The sequence below is a fragment of the Conger conger genome, chromosome 10 (assembly GCF_963514075.1).
Source record: "Conger conger chromosome 10, fConCon1.1, whole genome shotgun sequence".
Classification (NCBI taxonomy): domain Eukaryota; kingdom Metazoa; phylum Chordata; class Actinopteri; order Anguilliformes; family Congridae; genus Conger; species Conger conger.
This window is the reverse complement of record NC_083769.1, coordinates 6,023,767-6,044,605: the sequence shown is the minus strand read 5'-3', so window position 1 is coordinate 6,044,605 and position 20,839 is coordinate 6,023,767. Positions and strand designations below refer to the sequence as shown.

General features: G+C 44.2%; 2 protein-coding genes across 4 annotated transcripts; one reads left to right on the top strand and one right to left on the bottom strand.

The window, feature by feature from the left end:
• Positions 1–29: 29 nt before the first annotated feature.
• ngrn (neugrin, neurite outgrowth associated) lies at positions 30–4,992 on the bottom strand. Of its 2 annotated transcripts, none has more exons than XM_061258343.1 (4): positions 4,880–4,992; positions 4,061–4,328; positions 3,471–3,581; positions 30–943 (listed from the first exon to the last, which is right to left on the bottom strand). In XM_061258343.1, exons 2-4 carry the CDS (start codon positions 4,252–4,254, stop codon positions 346–348), a joined length of 903 nt encoding a protein of 300 aa, XP_061114327.1. In that variant the 5' UTR covers positions 4,255–4,328; positions 4,880–4,992; the 3' UTR covers positions 30–345. The 2 variants fall into 2 exon arrangements, with proteins under 2 accessions (XP_061114327.1, XP_061114328.1); XM_061258344.1 differs by having other exon boundaries at positions 4,061–4,286; positions 4,880–4,986.
• A 1,049-nt stretch (positions 4,993–6,041) lies between these two features.
• On the top strand, positions 6,042–20,671 carry LOC133138262 (nuclear transcription factor Y subunit alpha-like). Of its 2 annotated transcripts, XM_061256865.1 has the most exons (10): positions 6,042–6,167; positions 8,078–8,217; positions 9,998–10,075; positions 11,107–11,247; positions 13,543–13,647; positions 13,785–13,887; positions 14,485–14,633; positions 15,005–15,178; positions 16,488–16,595; positions 18,099–20,671. In XM_061256865.1, exons 2-10 carry the CDS (start codon positions 8,137–8,139, stop codon positions 18,105–18,107), a joined length of 948 nt encoding a protein of 315 aa, XP_061112849.1. In that variant the 5' UTR covers positions 6,042–6,167; positions 8,078–8,136; the 3' UTR covers positions 18,108–20,671. The 2 variants fall into 2 exon arrangements, with proteins under 2 accessions (XP_061112849.1, XP_061112850.1); XM_061256866.1 differs by lacking the exon at positions 9,998–10,075.
• The last annotated feature ends 168 nt before the right edge of the window (positions 20,672–20,839 follow it).

Here is a 20,839-nt window from a genome sequence, read left to right as displayed (position 1 = left end):
TCAAAAAGAACTCACACAGTTTTCAACAATCAATTTACAAACATCTGAAAACACACTCCGTTTAATTCTTCACATACAGAATTTATTTAAATATTGTTATGGTGTAACTCTTACCAGCCCTCTTCAATAGCAGATTACCAGCCAGGAAAGCACTGTGGTATGCAGAACTGATATGACACATTGGCTCTGCCATCAGTCAGCTTCTAGGAGTGGCATATTAACTCATTTTACCCACAAACTCCCCTTCCAGACAGAAAAGTTTTGTTTACAATATTGTGGTTTGTCAGGAGTAACTTGCAACCGACTTGCCAGCATGTATTTTCAGCCATTCCCAACACAAAAACCTCAGATTCTGTACAGGAAGTTTCCTGCACTGTCAAAAAACTCACTCCCTTTCTGAACCACTTGGTCGTTCTGTTCAGGATGTGTTCTGACAAGCTCTTCCAGTTCCATGTCTGAGAGTACCCAGCCATCCCAACAGTCCTCATCCTCCTCCTCCTCCTCCTCCTCCTGGGTGATGAAGGACTGCTGCTCTGTCTGAAGCTCCTGTGGTGTGGTAGAGCTCCACACAGGGGAATGCGGGGTCGGTAATAAAGTCAGAGAGCCTGGGCTGTCATGTCCACCAGAGGGCGCTGTTGTTGCCACATCCTGACCTGGGCCCAGACTCCGGTGGTCTGAAGTGGTGAGGGCACTTCCTGTGCCAGCAGGAAGCAGGGCATTGCGGCTTTCTGGCAGCTGGGGTCTGTCTCCCCCTGGGTGGGTGCCGGCCAGGAGAGACTGTTGCTGCACTCTGGCCGTCACCTTGGAGTCCTGCTTCGCCCGTCGTTCGGCGGACGGGATGAACTTACTCCTCAGGATTCGGTGGATGACGTCGGTACCGACGGCGAAACCCTCAGCCAGACGGGCCACCGTCCACTCCTCCGGGAACTCCTGCTTCAGGTACCTGAGGGCAGCACGCAAGAGCTCGGTTAGGCCACTATAATCTCAGTATTTGTTCTTAACAGGCAATTACCGTTGGTTATTTTAATCCTGTCATGGTCGCCACTAATGGTCGTGATGCAAGTATGGCACAACGACATCCTGCAGTCGGCCGTGCAGCAGGGGTAGCAGTGCTCTTCTGAGCGCGTGCGCATCGGTGTGCTGTATTTACAGTTAGTCAATCCAGGATAGACTGTAATTATAAATAAGATATAGTACTTAGTCAATCAGCCTGTCTGTAAACAGTATCCCTCTGTACACAAACCATTACTAGCAATAGATATAATTTCTGTAATGCAGAGCATCAGTTACATGAACCTGGTGTAACCTGGCAGTAATAATGCTATGTCTCCTGGCATTGTCCCTACTTAAATAAACATTAAATAAAAAAATGTCATTTAAAAAAATGACTTACAAATAATATGACAAAATTATTCTGTCATCAGTTCACTGAGTCTACAGTTGTGTTCAAAATAATTGCTCTGTGTTTAAAAACGTGAGTAAAGCTCAAAATCCTTAATAGTTTATATTATTTTGATGCATTGGGAACACTGCACATTATATCCTAAATCAAAACATGAAGAAAAATGTCAATTTTTTAATTACTTTACAGAAAATGAAGAAAAATGAATATTGGGCTGTTCAAAAAAATAGCAGTGTCTGCATTTTTCTTTACAAACTCAAATATTTACTGAATAAACTGAAAAATCTTCAGGATTTAGCATTCCTTTGAATCACTAAATATTTAGTTGTATAGCCACGGTTTCTGAGAACTGCTTCACATCTGTGTTGCATGGAATCGACCAACTTCTGGCACCTATGAACAGGTATTTCAGCCCAGGATGATTTGACAACATTCCACAATTCCTCTGCATTTCTTGGTTTTGCCTCAGAAACAGCATTTTTGATGTCACCTCACAAGTTTTCAATCGGATTAAGGTCTGGGGATTGGGCTGGCCACTCCATAACTTTAATTTTGTTGGTCTGGAACCAAGATGCTGCTCGCTTACTGGTGTGTTTGGGGTTGTTGTCTTGTTGAAACACCCATTTCAAGGGCATTTCCTCTTCAAGTATTTTGATATAGGCAAACTGATCCATGATCCCTTGTATGCGATAAATAGGCCCGACACCATAGTAAGAGAAACATCCCCATATCATGATGCTTGCACCACCATGCTTCACTGTCTTCAGAGTGTACTGTGGCTTGAATTCAGTGTTTGGTGGTTGTCTGACAAACTGCCTGCATCCCTTGGACCCAAAAAGAACAATCTTACTTTCATCAGTCCACAAAATGTTTCTCCATTTCTCTTTAGGCCAGTTGATGTGTTCTTTGGCAAATTGTATCCTCTTCAGCAAGTGTCTTTTTTTTTTTTTTAACAGTGGGACTTTGCGGGGGCTTCTTGCCGATAGATTAGCTTCACACAGGCGTCTTCTAATTGTCACAGTACTCACCGGTAACTTCAGACTGTCTGTGATCACCCTGGAGCTGATCATTGGCTGAGTCTTTGCCATTCTGGCTATTCTTCGATCCATTCGAATGGTAGTCTTTCATTTTCTTCCACGTCTCTCTGGTTTTGCTTTCCATTTTAAAGCATTGAAGATCATTTTAGCCAAGCAGCCTATTATTTTCGGCACTTCTTTATACGTTTTTCCCTCTCCAATCAACGTTTAAATCAAAGTACGCTGTTCTTTTGAACAATGTCTGGAACGACCCTTTTTTCTCAGAGAGAAATGCATGCAAACATGTGCTGGCTTCATCCTTAAATAAGGGCCACCTGATTCACACCTGTTTTTTCACAGAATGAATGACCTCACTAATTCAACTCCACACTGCTATTATTTTGAACATGCCTCTCTCAATGAATTATTCAATTACACAGACTCAGGAGCATGTGTATCATGAATGTTGGGTCTGTTGGTTTTCTATGACTCTACTACACCTACTGGTAAATTATTTGCCATGTGGTAATATATTTTCTACCAAAAACAGTGATTGATCTGGTAAGTCATGTTGGACTGCTATTATTTTGAACACAACTGTATATGTTTTAACCACTTTATGACAGCAATACAGGAGTGCTGTCAAAGTGGTTAAAACATATTTTTTGCCGAAAAACATCCCCGAAGACACACTGAAAGGGAAGTTAGAGCAGCCCTAGATTATATACTGCATACACACTGAATACACGTATCTGTCGGCGGGAGTTTTTGGAGTGCAGGGAGTCGATTTAACTGATGCTAGATGAGGAGGGGGGGAAGCGTGTTCTCTAAATACACGCCCGCTAGTACACGATGACATAAAATCTAATTTTCCAGGAAGAGGATGGAAACAAACTTTGGAATGAAAATACAATGTTATTGTTTTTTAATGTATACTTTAAGACCATAAGTGTTCGTATGGTTATGAAGAACTGACTAGACTGAGGGAAAAGTGAATTTTTATTTCAGTGTGTTTTTAGTCGACAGAGGCTCTGGCCACAGGAAGTGGCTACCTGATCTGGTCCATGGCATCGCAGCTCAGCGCCCTCTCTTTGGGCGGCGGGGGGCCCAGTTCCTTCCTGAGCCTCTGGAACTTGATGGCCACCAGCCGTCTCTTCTCGTCTCTGACCAAGACAGGAAGCAAAGCGGCCATCACACAGTGACGAGGGGCCGGAGTCTGAACTCTCCCTTCTGCGCCAACGTTTCAGCAGCATTTCATGCCTCTTACATTCTTGTACAGAGGAATTTAGAGATTACAGTTTTACTCATGCAATCCGTGTATTGTGCAGGAGTAATTCAGGTTAAGAACCTTGCTCAAGGGTACAGCAGAGCCCCACCTGCAAACTGAAGCTGTCACCACAAGCTCTGTTTCCTGACCATTTTATTACACAATTGTCCCTAATTTCATTTATCTGCTTAGAAGTCACCTGTCATTTAAGTCCTGAGCAGAAAGACTCATGACCCATGCTGAATTAAAACTGACCACACGTTTTTTTCTGCTGCTTATAAGGAATGACACGTACACAGTTCGAGGAACTTTACACTCCTCTAATGTTTAGACCGAATAACTGAAGTCAGTCGTCCGATGCTGGGGCCAGCTCACCTCGCCAAAGCGCGGAGCCTGTCCTGTACCTCTGCCGTGTCTGGGTCTTCGATAAAAGAGTCCTTCGCTCGGGGATCCTGGCCTTGCTGGGCCCTTCTCTGCCCCGTCCAGACCCGGGCATCGCCGCCGGCCCAGCGACGGCCCAGCCCGTGTACCGCGAGGATCCGCAGACAGGGGACAGCCCTGGGAAGCATGGCCGGGCTGGAGGCTCAGAGGTCGGGGAGATCTGGAGGTGCAGATCCAGAAATTCTGAACTTAAAATAAGCGTCTACAAGAAAGTAAACAAAGAATGTAGGGGCATGAGTTTTTGACGCTCACTTTTTGTGAATAGCATTCATTCATAACCATCATAGTAGTTACTTATCAGAAACTTTAGAGTTTGGAAAACTACAGTGATTGGACTACTGCAAAGAAACCTAGCTAGTAGCCCCTGTTTGGTAGATTATGGCATAGTTTACACTGTCCGGACTCTGCAGTGTTAGCCAATACACATAATTGAGGTTTAATGTTACGTGTTTAAACATAAATTGGCCTACTCGTGTCCAGCTAACAAGTCAGGAAAATACCTCATAACTGAACGTGTAGCCAGCTATGAAACGTTCATTTCTGCAAATGCATTTTCAAGTTTGCCATAGCAAACGTACCTCCTATCATAGCTATGTTTTCGATTACAGTAAGCTAACTTAACATTGGACACGATTCGACGTTTAGTTTTAATCTGTAATGTTTATTATGTCAGTAACTACCTATCTAAATTGCCAGAGTTTGTCTGTAAAACAGCTAACATCTGGAAGGTTGTAAGACAAAAGGATTATTTACCTTGAAAACGAGAAATCGGACGCATGCAGTTCCAGAAATCGAGCTTCGATTGCTTCTGTCTTTACATGGGACATGCGCACCGTTCGATTTCTCCAACGCAGTGATCGCGAGACTTTATCATAGTCGTCATAAGTCGCGAGATCCTTTATTATACAAGTTCTGGTCCATCATACCCAGCAATAACCCACAACATGCAGCTGGCGGGTGGATAAAATGCATGTATGAAATCCGCTGTTGGGCTCCCAAGTGGAAGTCCTGTAAGAATGATGTGTCCGCTTTGAATGATATATTAAAAATTATCCAGAACTTTTCAGTGTCTGTGCTGTTTGTTTTAGTGTAATTATTATTATTATTATTATTATTATTATTATTATTATTATTATTATAGTACAATATTTGTTTTTCACAGCCATTTTTTCAACATCCATTATGCATTACATAGTCTCAAAACAAATATTTAATAAAATACTTAGGAATGAACGTGTGTAATAAGCCTATATGAATATGATGACAGACAAGTTCACTTTCATCTTGTGGGTTGCAGGGATGGTTTAATTATTTCTTTATTTCTTTATTTTTGAGGACAGGGTTGGATATAGGCTACATGCTTTTTATACCACAGCCTGGACGAATACTCAGCTGTGGTTGAGTATTTGTTTTTTTGGTTTACTGTTAACTCCATTATTTGGCCAGTCCACTATACAAGGTAGTCCAGATAGTTAGATAGCTTGAAAAAAACACCCGACCAGCTAGTTAGTGTTAGACAAAGTTGGCTTGCAAGCTCGCACTACAGTCCCAGACATGACTGTCCCTCAGCAACAGTAGGAGGACAGCACGGACTCAAATGATATGTGTAAATACAGTGGTGAGTCAGATTATGTTAGGCTATATTCAAAGTAATATATATATTTTTTTAAGCGAGCGTATATTCGATTGTCCAAAGGATGTGGGATATGGGGATATTTATGTGAGATTCCCCTAACTTTATACAACTAAGCTGCTCCAAAACTGACTCATGGGCTACACGCATTGCCTGTGAACAATCACGCACGACCATTTCAACACTCACACAGAGCAATGACCTGCGCAACTTCAGTAGGGGCGTGGAGACGCCGTTCGAGAAGACAAGGGGGAGGGGAAACCGAATCGTCCGATTTGTTGGTGATGTTCGACCTGCGCCATTTTGTCCACACACCGTGGTGATTGGGTTTGGAGAACGGTACTGGAGCCAATCAGAGGAAAACCGGGCGGCAAAACTGTGAGAGGGAGCGCGGTTCGGAGGGGATTGGTGAGTCACTGACCAACCAAATTAGTAACACAGCAAAATACAGGAATTAAAACTGCATTGATACAAATTTTGAATGTACTCACCGAAATAGCTAGCAAGTTGGCCGGCGAGCGAGGTGTTCAAGCGAGGCGAAGTAACATAGGTTGCCCTAAAATGGCTGAGTGTATCCGACACGACGATTGTGGGGCCATTGGTAACAATGAACAACAGCTCTGGCTATTTGTCACAAAGAATCGTTTCACTTCGATGTAGCTAGTACGTTAGAAAGTATGCCTAAATGTAACTTACCTGTGCAAATATTAGCTACCAAAAAAACTGCCAGAAATAATATACACTGTGATAGCTGCTTTGAATTATTTATCCACTAGCTAGGGCTGAGTTACGTGACGCAGCCACAGATAAACATCAGCTTTTATTTATGATTTGTGCGTAAGCTCAGGTCATTGAAAATATTTTCGGTATTTCGACAAGTGTCTACAAAGTGTTGAAGCTGGTAATCGAAGGGGAAAAACGTTTAATTTTTTCAGGCTGTAGGCTAATTTAGCAGCCGTTCAGTGTTAAGCGAGCAATTTGGTGCAGTAACCACACATGCCGTTCAGTTGACGAAAATTGTAACAGACCCTTTTGAAGTTGAAATGCTAAGCGGCAATTGTTGCAGATATTTGAAATCATAACGAAAATGTATATAATTAACACTTCTATTTGTGGGTCAACGTTTATGTGGATGGTTTAGGTTATTATTTTCTTCTTTTGGCTCATGACGCCCCCCCCAAACCCCCCCCCACCACTATAAATGCCATTGTAAAGTCAACGTGTCATCATAGACCTTTCTACTTATTTAGAAACATTAGTCGCACATAAAACGTACTGGAAACTTACTACTGTACATTTCTACTCGCAATGGCGTTAATAATTAAATGCTGGCTGAACAGTGAAGACTCGTGCAATGTTTTTTTTCATGCAAGCTATCAAAAGGTAAAACGTTGCAGAAGCCAACAATCCAAATTAAGTTTATTTGCGATTCAGTCGCCTCGGTTTCTTGGAACCAAGGTTGTTTTGCAGCAGACTTCAGAATTCCTAGACGACGTGACGTGATTCGACTGCCGAGAAACAATTCCGTCACACCACACACAGTAAAATAATGATGCGAATTTGCCACATTTGCATGTGGGTACAGTACGTTTGCATTTTTTATCCTGATGAATACAGACAGATTTTTTACAATATACAATCCATTCATACTCTTTGATGTTTTTTTACAGAAGTGATTCAAATACACCTACAATAATGGCAGCACATCAGCCTTAAGTTATTGTAAGCCCAATGCACTATCCGATATGTTACGCAGAGTACTGGGGTTTGTCTGTTTGCCTGTCGAAAATTGATGGAAAGCAGCCTGCTTTAGGAATTGCTGTGTCTGCTAGTTTAGAAAATAATAATGAATAATTTCTTCTGTCCAAAGCGACTTACAGTTGATTAGACTAAGCAGGGGACAATTCCCCCCCTGGAGCAATGCAGGGTTAAGTTAATGCTCAGGGGCCCAACAGCTGTGCCGATCGTATTGTGGCATACACCGGGGCTTGAACCACCAACCTTCCAGCTCCCAGTGATGTACCATAGTCACTAAGCTCCAGGCTGCCCCTTAAATGCCCCTTTTACCTCCCATTCAAATCCCCTTCCCATGTGGAGGGCCAAAATGGCAGCCGTGGTCCTGTCATAAGAACACATTACCCAGCTCTGGCCCGTGTACTACCCTGGGTCAGCAAGTACACTCAATTTTAGGGCACCTACCGCCCAAGTGACAAGCATTTTTTAAGCCACTTTTGGTACTTTATTGTGCAGGCAGACTGTGCAGGCAGACTGCGTTTGGCGTTGACTGCTGTCACTCAGGTCTGTCCCTCCCCCTGCAGTATCAGAGCAAGAGTGAGCAGAACCCAGGGGGCGGAGCCGAGCGGCGGAGAGTGCGATCATGGAACAGTTCACCACGGCAACCACCACCAGTGGGGAGCAGATCCTGGTGCAAACGTCTGGCGGACAGCTACAGCAGCAGGTGGGTTAAGTACTGTTAGGTAGGGGCTGAAACCTTGTTCTGGGTGGCTTCAGCAAGGTACCCTGTGGCTCAATTAACTGATAGGCAGACTTGGGTCAAATATGTCATTGTTCTTGGTTCAAATACTTTTCTGTGCTTGATTGATCTTGCCTGGTGAAATTGAGCTGACCAAGAAGATCAGAAGGGGGGGTTTGAACTTTTTGAGAGTATTTCATTGGTTCCAATACACCAGACAAGCTCAGTAAAGCACAGAAACGTATGTGAACCCAGTTTGACCCAGGGCTGCTGATTAGTAATAATAAACTTATAATGAACCCTTTTATAAAATATGAATAAAATGGATGTGTACAAGCATAACAAACCAGTTATTATGAAAGTGTAAGATAATACAGAATATTCAATGTATGCGGTACAAATACTGGATGACAGCAAATAAAAAGTGATGACATGGAGTTTAATTAGCTGTACATACTGGCACCAGTTCATCAACATTCAAACCTTCCATATGGGGACACAAGAGCAGTCTTGAGTTAATCAATAAGTGTAGCTTAAAGGTACAATCGGTAATTTCGGACTTCCAACAGTCAAGAGAGGAATTGCACCCTTAAACCACAACACTGTTTATCCCTCCCCCTTCGCTGTGAACGCGCCGATGTTGAAACGCCATTGGCTGTGGTAATTAGAACCAGCTTTCAACCAATGAGCTTGAAGCTGTACAATGTTTTGGTAGAGTGTCAGGCTGTCAACTGTATATTTAGAAATCCAAATTTAAGGACTATAAACACAGGCAGAGGGTGAGTCAATATTTCAGTGAGCCTTTCGACAAGCACTTTGTAGACACTTGTCGAAATAATGATAGGAAGGGATTTACAATGGTCTTGTAACAATGTTTTAACACAAAAATCGTACCTATTGTACCTTTACATGTTAGATATGTAAATGGTTTGTGATGTAAATAATGAAATGGATCTCTCGGCTCTGCTTCTTCCCTCTTTGAAGAGCCAGTAAATACAGAAATACACTCATTGTTGGGCTCCTTGCACTTCCAAAAAGAGGAGAAAAATGTGATTGGGGGAAAAACATTCCTTCTCCTGAAGTTATGTGTGGGTGCGTGTCTGTATGGCGGAGGTAGGCACGCCTGGTCCTGGTCTCCTGCACTCATTAAAACTTGTTAATTGATCAAACAATGTAGTTAAAAGATCAAAAAGGAGCAAAAACCAGAAAGCTCTGGCATTGGAGGCCGACCCCTGCCATAGGGAGCCTTGGTAACAGACAAGTGTGTGACACATTCGAGTCGTCCAGTAAGGAGGCGTGTGTGTGATTGTGTGTTGAGGCATTAACCCTGTAACGGTGTGTCCAGATCGTAAAGAATACAAGCAGCACCGGTGGTGGTAGTAATGAACTGTTGGTCTTAAAGTGCCGAGAAAAAGTATTTGCCCCCTTCCTGATTGGCTCTATTATTGCATATTTTTCACACTGAATGGTTTCAGATTATTAGACAGGTATAATATTACACAAAGGGGGCCATGGTAAACACAAGCACATCTAAGTATATTTTAGATAAAAAATCTTTTTGTCTAAAGATCTGAAACCAGTCTGTGTGGGAAAAATACTTAGAGGAGGTTAGCGCGATTCTTCAGCCAGGAGGTGGAGCCGGTCTGAAGTCTCCTGGCTGAGTCGATAGATGGAAGAGACACGCAGAGGACTTTTACTTTCCGACCCCTGGACTCCGCCCCTGGGCGACGCGCCCTCGGTAACCGCGGCTTGTCTCCGGGCGCAGGGCACGATCACCACGCTGCAGCTGCAGACCGAGGCCCCCGGGGGCTCGCCCGCCGGCCAGCAGGTGCAGACGCTCCAGGTAGTGGTGCGACCCCCTGACCCCGTCCCGCTGCATGCCCCTGACCAGACCTGGGTCAAATGCCTAACTGTTTTCCATTCAAACACTTTCCCCTGCCCGATTGAGCTTTCCTGGTGCAGCTGAGCCAACCGAGAGGACCAGAAGGTGGGGTTTGCGCTTTTTGAGAGTAGTTCATAGGTCCCGATGCACCAGACAGGCTCAGTAAAGCGTAGAAAAGTATTTGAATCCAAATCAATTACGCAATTGACCCAGATCTGCCCCTGACCCATCCGACCCCACCCCTCCCTGTGGGCCGCCCCAGCATGCTGTCCAGAGCCCCTCCACTCTCAGCCCTCGCAGCTGTGATTGGAGGACGGCTGTGATGTCATTGGCCCCCGCCCTGCATGCATCTCTGTGCTGTATACCTATTGGCTCATTCCGGTCCGGGGTGCCATGAGCAAAGAGCCGTTACCCGGGTGGAAACCCTTTCTACTCTCACAGCAATGCTACACCAGCCCCGGCCAATCACGTCAGAGCTCTCCATAACCCGAAATCAGCATTTAAGTTGTCGGACGGGGACACAAAAACACCTGCGTTTCTTTCTCATAGCTCATTCCCCTCCATCTGCTGCGTGGCCGTCTGTCACTCAACAGGCCTCAGGGCGCACGGCGAGCGAATGACCTCAGACTGGCCGTGACTGTCACGCGGGCGTTGGTCCTCGCTGAAACACAGCACTGCTTGTGTCAGAGGGAACCCGCTGGTGCAGAGTGCTCCGGTCACCCCACGCTGCATGGTGCCTGAATGACGCTTGTCTGTTTGCTGTGCCTCCCCCTGGTGGTCATGTGAGGTAGCACACCCTCATTTTAACTGTGCGTCTGAGAAAGTGGCATGTCTTCAGGGCCTCGTGTTTACTGTGCTGTGGCCCCCTGGTGTTCATGTGAGGTAGCACACCCTCATTTTAACTGAGCATCTGAGAATGAGGCACGTAGTCAGGCCTCCGGTGGTGACGTGAGGTAGTGCGCCCCGGTTTTAAACGTGTTTCTTTGTTGCAGGGGCAGCCCCTGATGGTGCAGGTGAGCGGGGGGCAGCTTATTACCTCCACAGGGCAGCCGCTCATGGTGCAGGCCATGTCTGGAGGCCAGGGACAGACCATCATGCAGCTGCCCATGGCCGGAGGGCAGGGGCTACAGCAGGTAAGAGAACTCTGCAGCCTTACCCAGGGGGTAAGAGAGCTCTGCAGCGGTACAATGACTGTTCACTGGCCATTTCACCTATGTAGCCTTACCTGGTAGCTTTCCGGAACTTTACTGTTTAGGTGGGTCATGTGTGAATGAGAGCGTTGCAGAAGAAAGGCTCAAGCAATTTACCAGCTTAAGACCTAGTGACTTAAAAAAGGGTAAATTGAGCATGCAGACCTAATAAAAATAAACCTTGTACATATTCTTGCCATGTTGCTGCACAAAAGTTTCTAAAGTTCTGTCAGTGTATGTGCACATTAAAATATGGTAGGACGCAATTTAGGATTGAAAATGTTTGCAAAGGTTAGTTTGCTAGACAATAATTGGTCTTTCTGCACTGTTGTGTGAATGCTACCACGCTGGTATAATACCAGAAAGTCCTTGGTTGAGTATCCACTAGATTGCTGGAACAGGTCATTATGGCAGTGTTCGCCGGTCACTGTGTGAAAGCAGCAGCAGTCTCAGTGGATTGGTAAATTGTAGCCTGTATCAGTGGGTTAATATGTAACCTTGTCTTTGTGCGTGTGTTGTGCATACAGGACCAGTCAAAAGTTTGGATACACCTTGCCTTTTTTGATTAATGTTTTATTTTAACTGTTTGTAATCAAGCAATTCATATGTGGTCAAAGTGCAGATTCTCATATTTTATTAAACTATGTTTTTCGACTTCAGTTGCATAAGTAAGTTGCATGACAACTTTAACATATGATATCCAGATTCTGGTGAATGTTGATAGGTCACAGACATCAGGAAGTCATGGCATGCAAACAATATGCAACCAAATACAAAACATAACTATTTTATTTGACATTATGTTAATATGTCTAAAACATTGAAATGGGGGGGCTATGTATAAAAAGGACTGTAGATACTACATGGTGAAACTTTGACCACGTATGAATTGTTTCATTACAAACAGAGGAAATAAAACATTAATAGGAAAAAGCAGAAAGAAGCAAGGTGTGTCCAAACATTTGACTGGTACTGTATGTATGTGTGTGTGTGTGTGTGTGTGTGTGTGTGTGTGTGTGTGACTGTGCTGATGTATCTGTGTGCTCGTGCAGATCCAGCTTGTGCAGCCGGGGCAGATCCAGCTGCAGCTGTGTGTGTGTGTGTGTGTGTGTGTGTGTGACTGTGCTGATGTATCTGTGTGTGTGTGTGTGTGACTGTGCTGATGTATCTGTGTGTGTGTGTGTGTGTGTGTGTGTGACTGTGCTGATGTATCTGTGTGTGTGTGTGTGTGTGTGTGTGTGACTGTGCTGATGTATCTGTGTGTGTGTGTGTGACTGTGCTGATGTATCTGTGTGTGTGTGTGTGACTGTGCTGATGTATCTGTGTGTGTGTGTGTGACTGTGCTGATGTATCTGTGTGTGTGTGTGTGTGACTGTGCTGATGTATCTGTGTGTGTGTGTGTGTGTGTGACTGTGCCGATGTATCTGTGTGTGTGTGTGTGTGTGTGTGTGTGTGTGTGTGACTGTGCCGATGTATCTGTGTGTGTGTGTGTGTGTGTGTGTGTGTGTGACTGTGCTGATGTATCTGTGTGCTCGTGCAGATCCAGCTTGTGCAGCCGGGGCAGATCCAGCTGCAGCTGTGTGTGTGTGTGTGTGTGTGTGTGTGTGTGTGTGTGTGTGTGTGTGACTGTGCTGATGTATCTGTGTGCTCGTGCAGATCCAGCTTGTGCAGCCGGGGCAGATCCAGCTGCAGCTGTGTGTGTGTGTGTGTGTGTGTGTGTGTGTGTGACTGTGCTGATGTATCTGTGTGTGTGTGTGTGTGTGACTGTGCTGATGTATCTGTGTGTGTGTGTGTGTGTGACTGTGCTGATGTATCTCTGTGCTCGTGCAGATCCAGCTTGTGCAGCCGGGGCAGATCCAGCTGCAGCTGTGTGTGTGTGTGTGTGTGTGTGTGTGTGTGACTGTGCTGATGTATCTGTGTGTGTGTGTGTGTGTGACTGTGCTGATGTATCTGTGTGTGTGTGTGTGTGTGTGACTGTGCTGATGTATCTGTGTGCTCGTGCAGATCCAGCTTGTGCAGCCGGGGCAGATCCAGCTGCAGCTGTGTGTGTGTGTGTGTGTGTGTGTGTGTGTGTGTGTGTGTGTGTGACTGTGCTGATGTATCTGTGTGCTTGTGCAGATCCAGCTTGTGCAGCCGGGGCAGATCCAGCTGCAGCTGTGTGTGTGTGTGTGTGTGTGTGACTGTGCTGATGTATCTGTGTGTGTGTGACTGTGCTGATGTATCTGTGTGCTCGTGCAGATCCAGCTTGTGCAGCCGGGGCAGATCCAGCTGCAGGGGGCAGCGGGCCAGCCTCAGCAGATCATCATCCAGCAGCCTCAGACGGCCGTCACTGCCGGGAACCAGGTGGGGGCGCTGTGTGTGAGCGGCTGGGCTTTAACCCTCTCTGTGCTCTAGGGTCAGCAGATTACTGTGTGTCTAACCCTCTCTGTGCTCTAGGGTCAGCAGATCACTGTGTGTCTAACCCTCTCTGTGTGCTCTAGGGTCAGCAGATCACAGTGCAGGGGCAGCAACTGGCCCACACTGCTGAGGGGCAGACCATAGTGTACCAGCCAGTCAACGCCGACGGCACCATCCTGCAGCAAGGTACCACATGCAAGCATGCACACCCACACACATGCAGGCACTCACTCGTGCACACACACACAAACACACACACACACACACACACACACACACACACACACACACACAGACATAGCTTACACTCACGTGGGCAAATTTCAAAGCAGTTATGTTTATTGAGGTGTTGGTTATGTTCACTTTGCCTTGTGTGTGACCTTCCAGCCTGGAATTTCTGTTTACCTGCTGGATGTTTTTTTAGAGATACAGAACCACTGGAACCTTTCATTTTGAAAAAAAGAGGCTATTTTAACAAGTGTTTTAGTATTGTAATGAGCTTTTTATATATATTTTTTTCTAAGCCATTGGCAAATTTTGAAATTATTCAAACTGTCTCATCTCATTGGCATATTTTTGTCTTTGCAAAAAGGTAACAGAAATAAGATGTAAACTAGGATGTATGTATGCATGTAGAGAGCTAAGCTATTCAGCAAGCGACCAAATACGGCCTTCTCTTTCTGCTCTTTGTGAAGAAAAATAATGATTCTGATAGATGAGGTCCTGTGACTATGTCCAGGTCTGATGTGCGGTGGAAGCCTAACAGTGATTTCTTATACCCAGGAATGATCACCATCCCAGCGACCAGCCTGGCTGGAGCGCAGATCCTGCAGACAGGGGGGGCCAGCACCCCCACCACCAACAGTCAGGGAACCATGACCGTCACTCTGCCCGTGACCAGCAACATGGTCAACGCCGGGGGCATGGTCATGGTGAGACCTCCTGCAGCCTTACTAAAACTGTGCTCCCTGAGTGCCTCTACTCCTTCATTTTAATCATTGGAAATTGGCAGGGGAATCTCAATTTTAACAAGAAGATTAGCCCAAATCCCCCTGGGATTTTAATGCTTTTTAAACTAGGGGTTTAGCAGTACATGTATCTGACAGCTTGTCAGTTTCTCCCAGTATTCATGGGAATAGTTTGTCAGTTTCTCCCAGTGTCCATATGAATAGCACAGTTTCTCCCAGTGTCCATGGGAATAGCATGGGAATAGCGTGTCAGTTTCTCCCAGTGTCCATATGAATAGCACAGTTTCTCCCAGTCCTGCCAGTCTCCACAGTATCGCGGCGTCTCTCCCGTGCAGATGGTGCCAGGCAACAGTGCGGTCCCCACCGTGCAGAGGATGCCGTTGCCGGGGGCGGAGGTGCTGGAGGAGGAGCCTCTGTACGTCAACGCCAAGCAGTACCACCGCATCCTGAAGAGACGCCAGGCCCGCGCCAAGCTGGAGGCCGACGGCAAGGTCCCCAAAGAGAGGAAGGTCAGCGCTGAGTCTTTGACCTGCCCGACTGGGGTGACCCTTCAACACACTACATTACAGTCACCATCTAATGGAAATGCCCCTATCCCGAGAGGGATGTTTTGTAACACTTCATTTTACAGTCTGTTAATGACCTAATATTTAGTGGGTAAATGCCAGGTACTTATTAAGTAACTATTTTGATTTCAGAGGTAAGTACTATGAAACGGACAGTAAATCCTACTTACATGGTACATACATATGGCATGATTGACTTTGTTTCATAAGACTTACCACTAAAATCAAAGTACTTAGTAATTATTCAGTATTTCCCCAGTCAATAGTAGGTAATTAGGATTTTCTTGTGAATTTGTTTACAAATTTAATAAATAATAGCTATCTTACATCAGAAGTTACATGATATGATATTTAATTATATTAAATGTATATTTATATTATATTTATATTATATTTATATGATATTATATTATATTATATTATATTATATTATATTATTTATATTATATTATATTTAAATTTAAATTATATTAATTTTGTAAGGAAGACACACTGCAAAATAGTCTTCCATGAAAATATTTATTGACATAGGGCCAGACACCACAAACAACTTAATGTTTTGGCAATGCCTTTTTCTGGAGAAACAGTGGGCTGTTTGTGGCATCTGGCTGTCTGATTTAATAGCACATCAACTAAAAGACTGTTTGGAGTGTGTCCAACTTTATTCAGTAATTTATCCTTTTTATGGAAAATAAATAAACAGCATTTACTAGATTTGAGTAAAACCACTGTGACACCGCTTCAGGGATTTGTAATGGCTTTATTTGGTATGTTTAATATACAAAATGTAATTTTGTCCACACCCATTGCCCTCGTGGTTGGTTGGGCAAGGAATGTTTTCTGGAATTCTTACCAAAGAATGAACTATAATTAAACTAATATCCCAGTTTAGATTTCTTTTAAGTTCAAGAATGACAGCTGCTGTAATGTCCCTTTTTGAAACACAGTTTCACTCTGGCTAAATCTATTAGCTGGTGTATACAAGTAATTAGCAGCGAATTAGCTTGTAGCGGCAGGGTAATTGTTGGCAATAGAAACCTGCATATACGCTGCCCGGCCCTCCAGGAACCTCCCAACCTTGCTGTGAAGTATGTCAGTGTTGGTTTGCATATAGTTTGGGCGGATAAAAGCTCAGTCATTCGCACATGTCTGCATTATTATTCCACGAGGGGGGCGATATCAATAACAGAGCAGCTTCGTGTTCACCGCTGAAGCCTTCAGCTCTAACCTGCGCTTTGTGTTTTCCCTGCAGAAATACTTACACGAGTCGCGCCATCGCCACGCCATGCACCGTAAACGGGGCGACGGGGGACGCTTCTTCTCCCCGAAGGAGAAGGAGGAGATGGGACTGACTCTGCAGGTGAGACCTCGCTCAGGAGGAGGTGCAAACGGTCCTCATTGGTCGCCCATGATACGTCCCTTCCCTGCCTCCCCCCCGGAGTTCAGCAAAGACACCTGTTCTCCTCCTCCTCTGCTGCTGAAAACATGCTCTGACCCCAAACACACTCTCTAAACTTAAACCCCAAACACACGCTCTCTAAACTTAAACCCCAAACACACACTCTCTAAACTTAAACCCCAAACACACACTCTCTAAACTTAAACCCCAAACACACACTCTCTAAACTTAAACCCCAAACACGCTCTGTTCTGGGACTCCAAACACACTCTCTAAACTTAAACCCCAAACACACACTCTCTAAACTTAAACCCCAAACACACACTCTCTAAACTTAAACCCCAAACACGCTCTGTTCTGGGACTCCAAACACACACTCTCTAAACTTAAACCCCAAACACACTCTGTTCTGGGACCCAGGATAATCCAGTGCCAGAGAGGTGTTTTTAAGGGAAAACACTTCCGTCTGAACTTGGTCATCGTCACTGAAAGGTCACAGTGTTGATCCGTCCAGAGCTGACTGTGCCCAGCTACAGCATTACGCTGCCACAACTTCAGCGTGTGAGTCTATGTGTGTGTGTGTGTGTGTGTGTGTGTGTGTGAGAGTCTGTGTGAGTCTGTGAGTGTGTGTGAGTGAGTGTGTGTGAGTGTGAGTGTGTGTGTGTGAGTCTGTGAGTCTGTGAGTGTGTGTGAGTGTGTGAATGTGTGTGAATGTGTGTGAGTGTGTGTGTGTGAGTCTGTGAGTCTGTGAGTGTGTGTGAGTCTGAGTGTGTGTGAGTGTGTGTGAGTGTGTGTGAGTGTGTGTGTGTGTGTGTGTGAGTCTGTGAGTCTGTGAGTGTGTGAGTGAGTGTGTGTGTGTGTGTGTGTGTGTGTGTGTGTGTGTGTGTGTGTGTGTGTGTGTGAGTCTGTGAGTCTGTGAGTGTGTGAGTGAGTGTGTGCGCGCATGTTCTTATGTATGTGCGCATACGCGCATGTCGACGCACATTTCATGTGCATGCTTAAGTTAAAGCCCCCATTAAAGGTTTCCAAGCAATTAAACCGCATTTAACGTGAACGGTCTGTGTGGAATAGCTGTGGGCTCATTTTCAGTGACACAGGGCATCAGAAAGGTTAAGCCAGATGAGTTAAAAAATAAATTTTCCAACTGAAGTTCTGTTTTAATTAAAGCATAAACTCAGTTGGAAAGTTTTAACTTGAAAGCGGCGTGAAATCTGCTGATTATTTTTCAGCTGGCTTCAGTTTGGCTTGCACCCTCCGGCTGCAGTTTTTTTGGTTTGTTTTGGTTGTTCTTGAAATACATTTTTCTGACCTTTTGTTGCTTGATACGATGTACTGTTGAGGCGTTTAGGCTGAGAGAGATTAAAAAACAGATTAAAAACTGACAGAAGAGAACATGTTTTGAGGTGCAAATATTTGAGTGAGTTGAATGTATAACTGAATCCAGTCCTTTTTTTTTTTGGGCAGGAGTCCTAGACGGGAGAGGAAACGGTGGTGCAGCTGATCTGTGTGTCTTAAGGCCGGACAACCCTCCCCACACACACACACACACACACACACGTGTGTGTGCTGATCGTCCGCGACATGACACACTGTCAGCCAGCTCCAAGCACCAAAACACTCACCTGGAATCCTGCCTGTTTTCATCAAACAGCTAATCTCTCAGTTCCTGTTTCTGTGTAGTGCCATTTAAGGCCCAAATTGGACACGCAGGGCTTCACAGTTAGCCCGGTGACTACAGAAGGTTTTCGGGCCGTAGTTTTAAATGCTACACAGTCTGAAGATTTCAAATAAGAGGCTAAAATTCTGCTCATCCAGGGCCCACCACAGCTTACCATCACAAGTCTTAACAAGTCTTTTCATATTGAGACCTAAAATATTTTTTTCCACTCTCTCAAGTAGAAAATATTATCTTGTTGTTAGCTACTGTTTGCTGGACAAGTGAAACTGTCTTACACCATTGGCAAATCTGGAAATTTGTTAACTCTCACCTCATTTGCAATATTTTTGTCTTATTTGGCAAAAAATATAGCAATAGGATTTTAAGTCTAAATTTAACGTTAAAATACTTTTCGAGATTTACTTATTTTGTTTGTTTTTGCAGGTTTTAGGTTATTTACAGTATTTTCTTGGCGCAAGAGCAACCTACAGGGATGATTAGTTTTTTTTGGCATAGTTTGTTCATTAAAGCAATTCAGGTGAAGTATCTTGATCAAAGATACACCTGTGGTGCCCCGCCAGGGAAGAAATATCTGCCCCAAGCTCTGTTTCCTAACCAGCATTGCCCATTAACTCCCTTTGTCCACCATGCGTCTCTCCATGTCCCGATGCTAAAATGGCTCCTGGCCCTTCTGTCTTCGTCATTTGAAGACCTACAGTCCGAAAACCTGCCGGTGGAGCTGGTGAAGTTCTCTTTGAACTTGAGCCGCAAAACTGAGCATTCTAAGGAGGTTCCTGCAGTGTTTCTTATGATTTAAAGAAAGGTTTTCAAGAGGCATCCAGGAATCTGTGTGCAGATGAAGAGTTAGCCGTAGTGACCGGTTAGGGTATGTGTGCAGATAAAGAGTTGGCCTTAGCGATTGGTCACCCTCTGTGTACCGTTTATATTTCCCAGAAACGTCCAATCAGTGTTGATGTCACATGATGCCAACATGCTGCATGCAGCCCGTGCAGTAGTGATAGCATGGAGAAGGTAATTCAAATAAACTGCGCAATAGCACATTTTTCAAAGCATTTGAAAAGAAAAACGTTTATATCTTTCGAAAGTACGAGCGTTGGTGAAAAAGGCATCATTCTGCTCACCAAAATGCTTATTTAGTCTATAGACTTTGTATTTGTTCCATGATAGTAATTAGACATGTTACAGAAATCCCCTAATTTGGTATTGTACAATATTTAATCTTCTTTTTTTGTACCTCAGCATCCAGGGAAGCTGACGTCCAAGTAGTCTTGAGAACTGTCATGTTCTACAGTTAAGAAGATAGCTAGCAGTATTGATATTTGTTTTTATTTTCTACATTAACTTTTAAAAATGACATAGGGGCCTACAACATATTTGCAGAAGTTCACTTTATTATGTTATTTTAAGCAGTTAGCCCGCCGTGGTGGCTGTAATGCAAATGATCTGTAGCACTTAACAACTGCCACTGAGAGTGGAGTTTGACGGTCATCCTCCCTTAACTCACTGGAGATGTTGGGGTTTGTTGCTCCTATGCATCAGAGCTGTATTTACTAAATGGGTTCATTATGTTCTCGATCCGTCAAAGTTCTCTTCCCTCCGTGTGTTGTGCTGTCTAAAGGGACCGCAGACTGTTAGTGGAGTTAATCTTTCATTTGAATCCGAAAGCACGAGTCGATTATTTATCTCCTGAGGGACAGGACTGGTGCAATGTCTGTCTCATTCTCAGACCACACGCCACCAAGAGAGGACTATGCTTCCCTTACGGGGTTCGTACACAAGCACAGCCGAGCTGTATGGCACCAGCGATTGCCTTACTCATACAGATGGAGTTAAACAGGAAGGACTTTGACTATGCTCTCCGTCAGTATTGTGCAGTACTCTGGAAATCAGGCCAGGGACTTTGGACTATGTAGAAGGGAAATCCATTTAGTTGTTAATACACTTCAGTTATTTTTTATTGAAAACATGTTGTGTTGAGGAACAAGTATATGTGGTGGGATGGCTTTGTCAAGCTTCTCTTTCCTTTCCAAAGTAATCGTCTTTTTTCCATTTTTCTCCTTTAATAGTGTGTCAGTAAGCCTTTTTTTGTGTTGGGGTAAAAATAAAAACACCTTTTAGTGTTTGTTACTGAGAAGTTTGTTTTGTATGTTTGTATTTGTAATACTCAAAGGGCTTTTTTTCTTTTCTTTTCTTTTTACTTTTCCTGGGAAAAGACAGATCTTTGTGTACTATGTACCTATATACATCTGTATAAAGTAATTCTATTACATGATGAGCTCCATACATGAATACATGAAATACATGAAACTGTTTTGAACTGTACATTGCTTAGTAAATAAATTGATTGCTTATATTAAAACGTTTCCTTTTCTTCTAAAATAATAACGGCCATACTGTATATGTGGCCATATTAAATTATGGAACTATGATGCCTTTTGAGCCTGCATGACGATCGTGATGGTGAGAGTGGGAACCAGAGGGGCTCCTCCCATTCCCCGCCCACAATTTCAGGTGACTGCCCAAACAA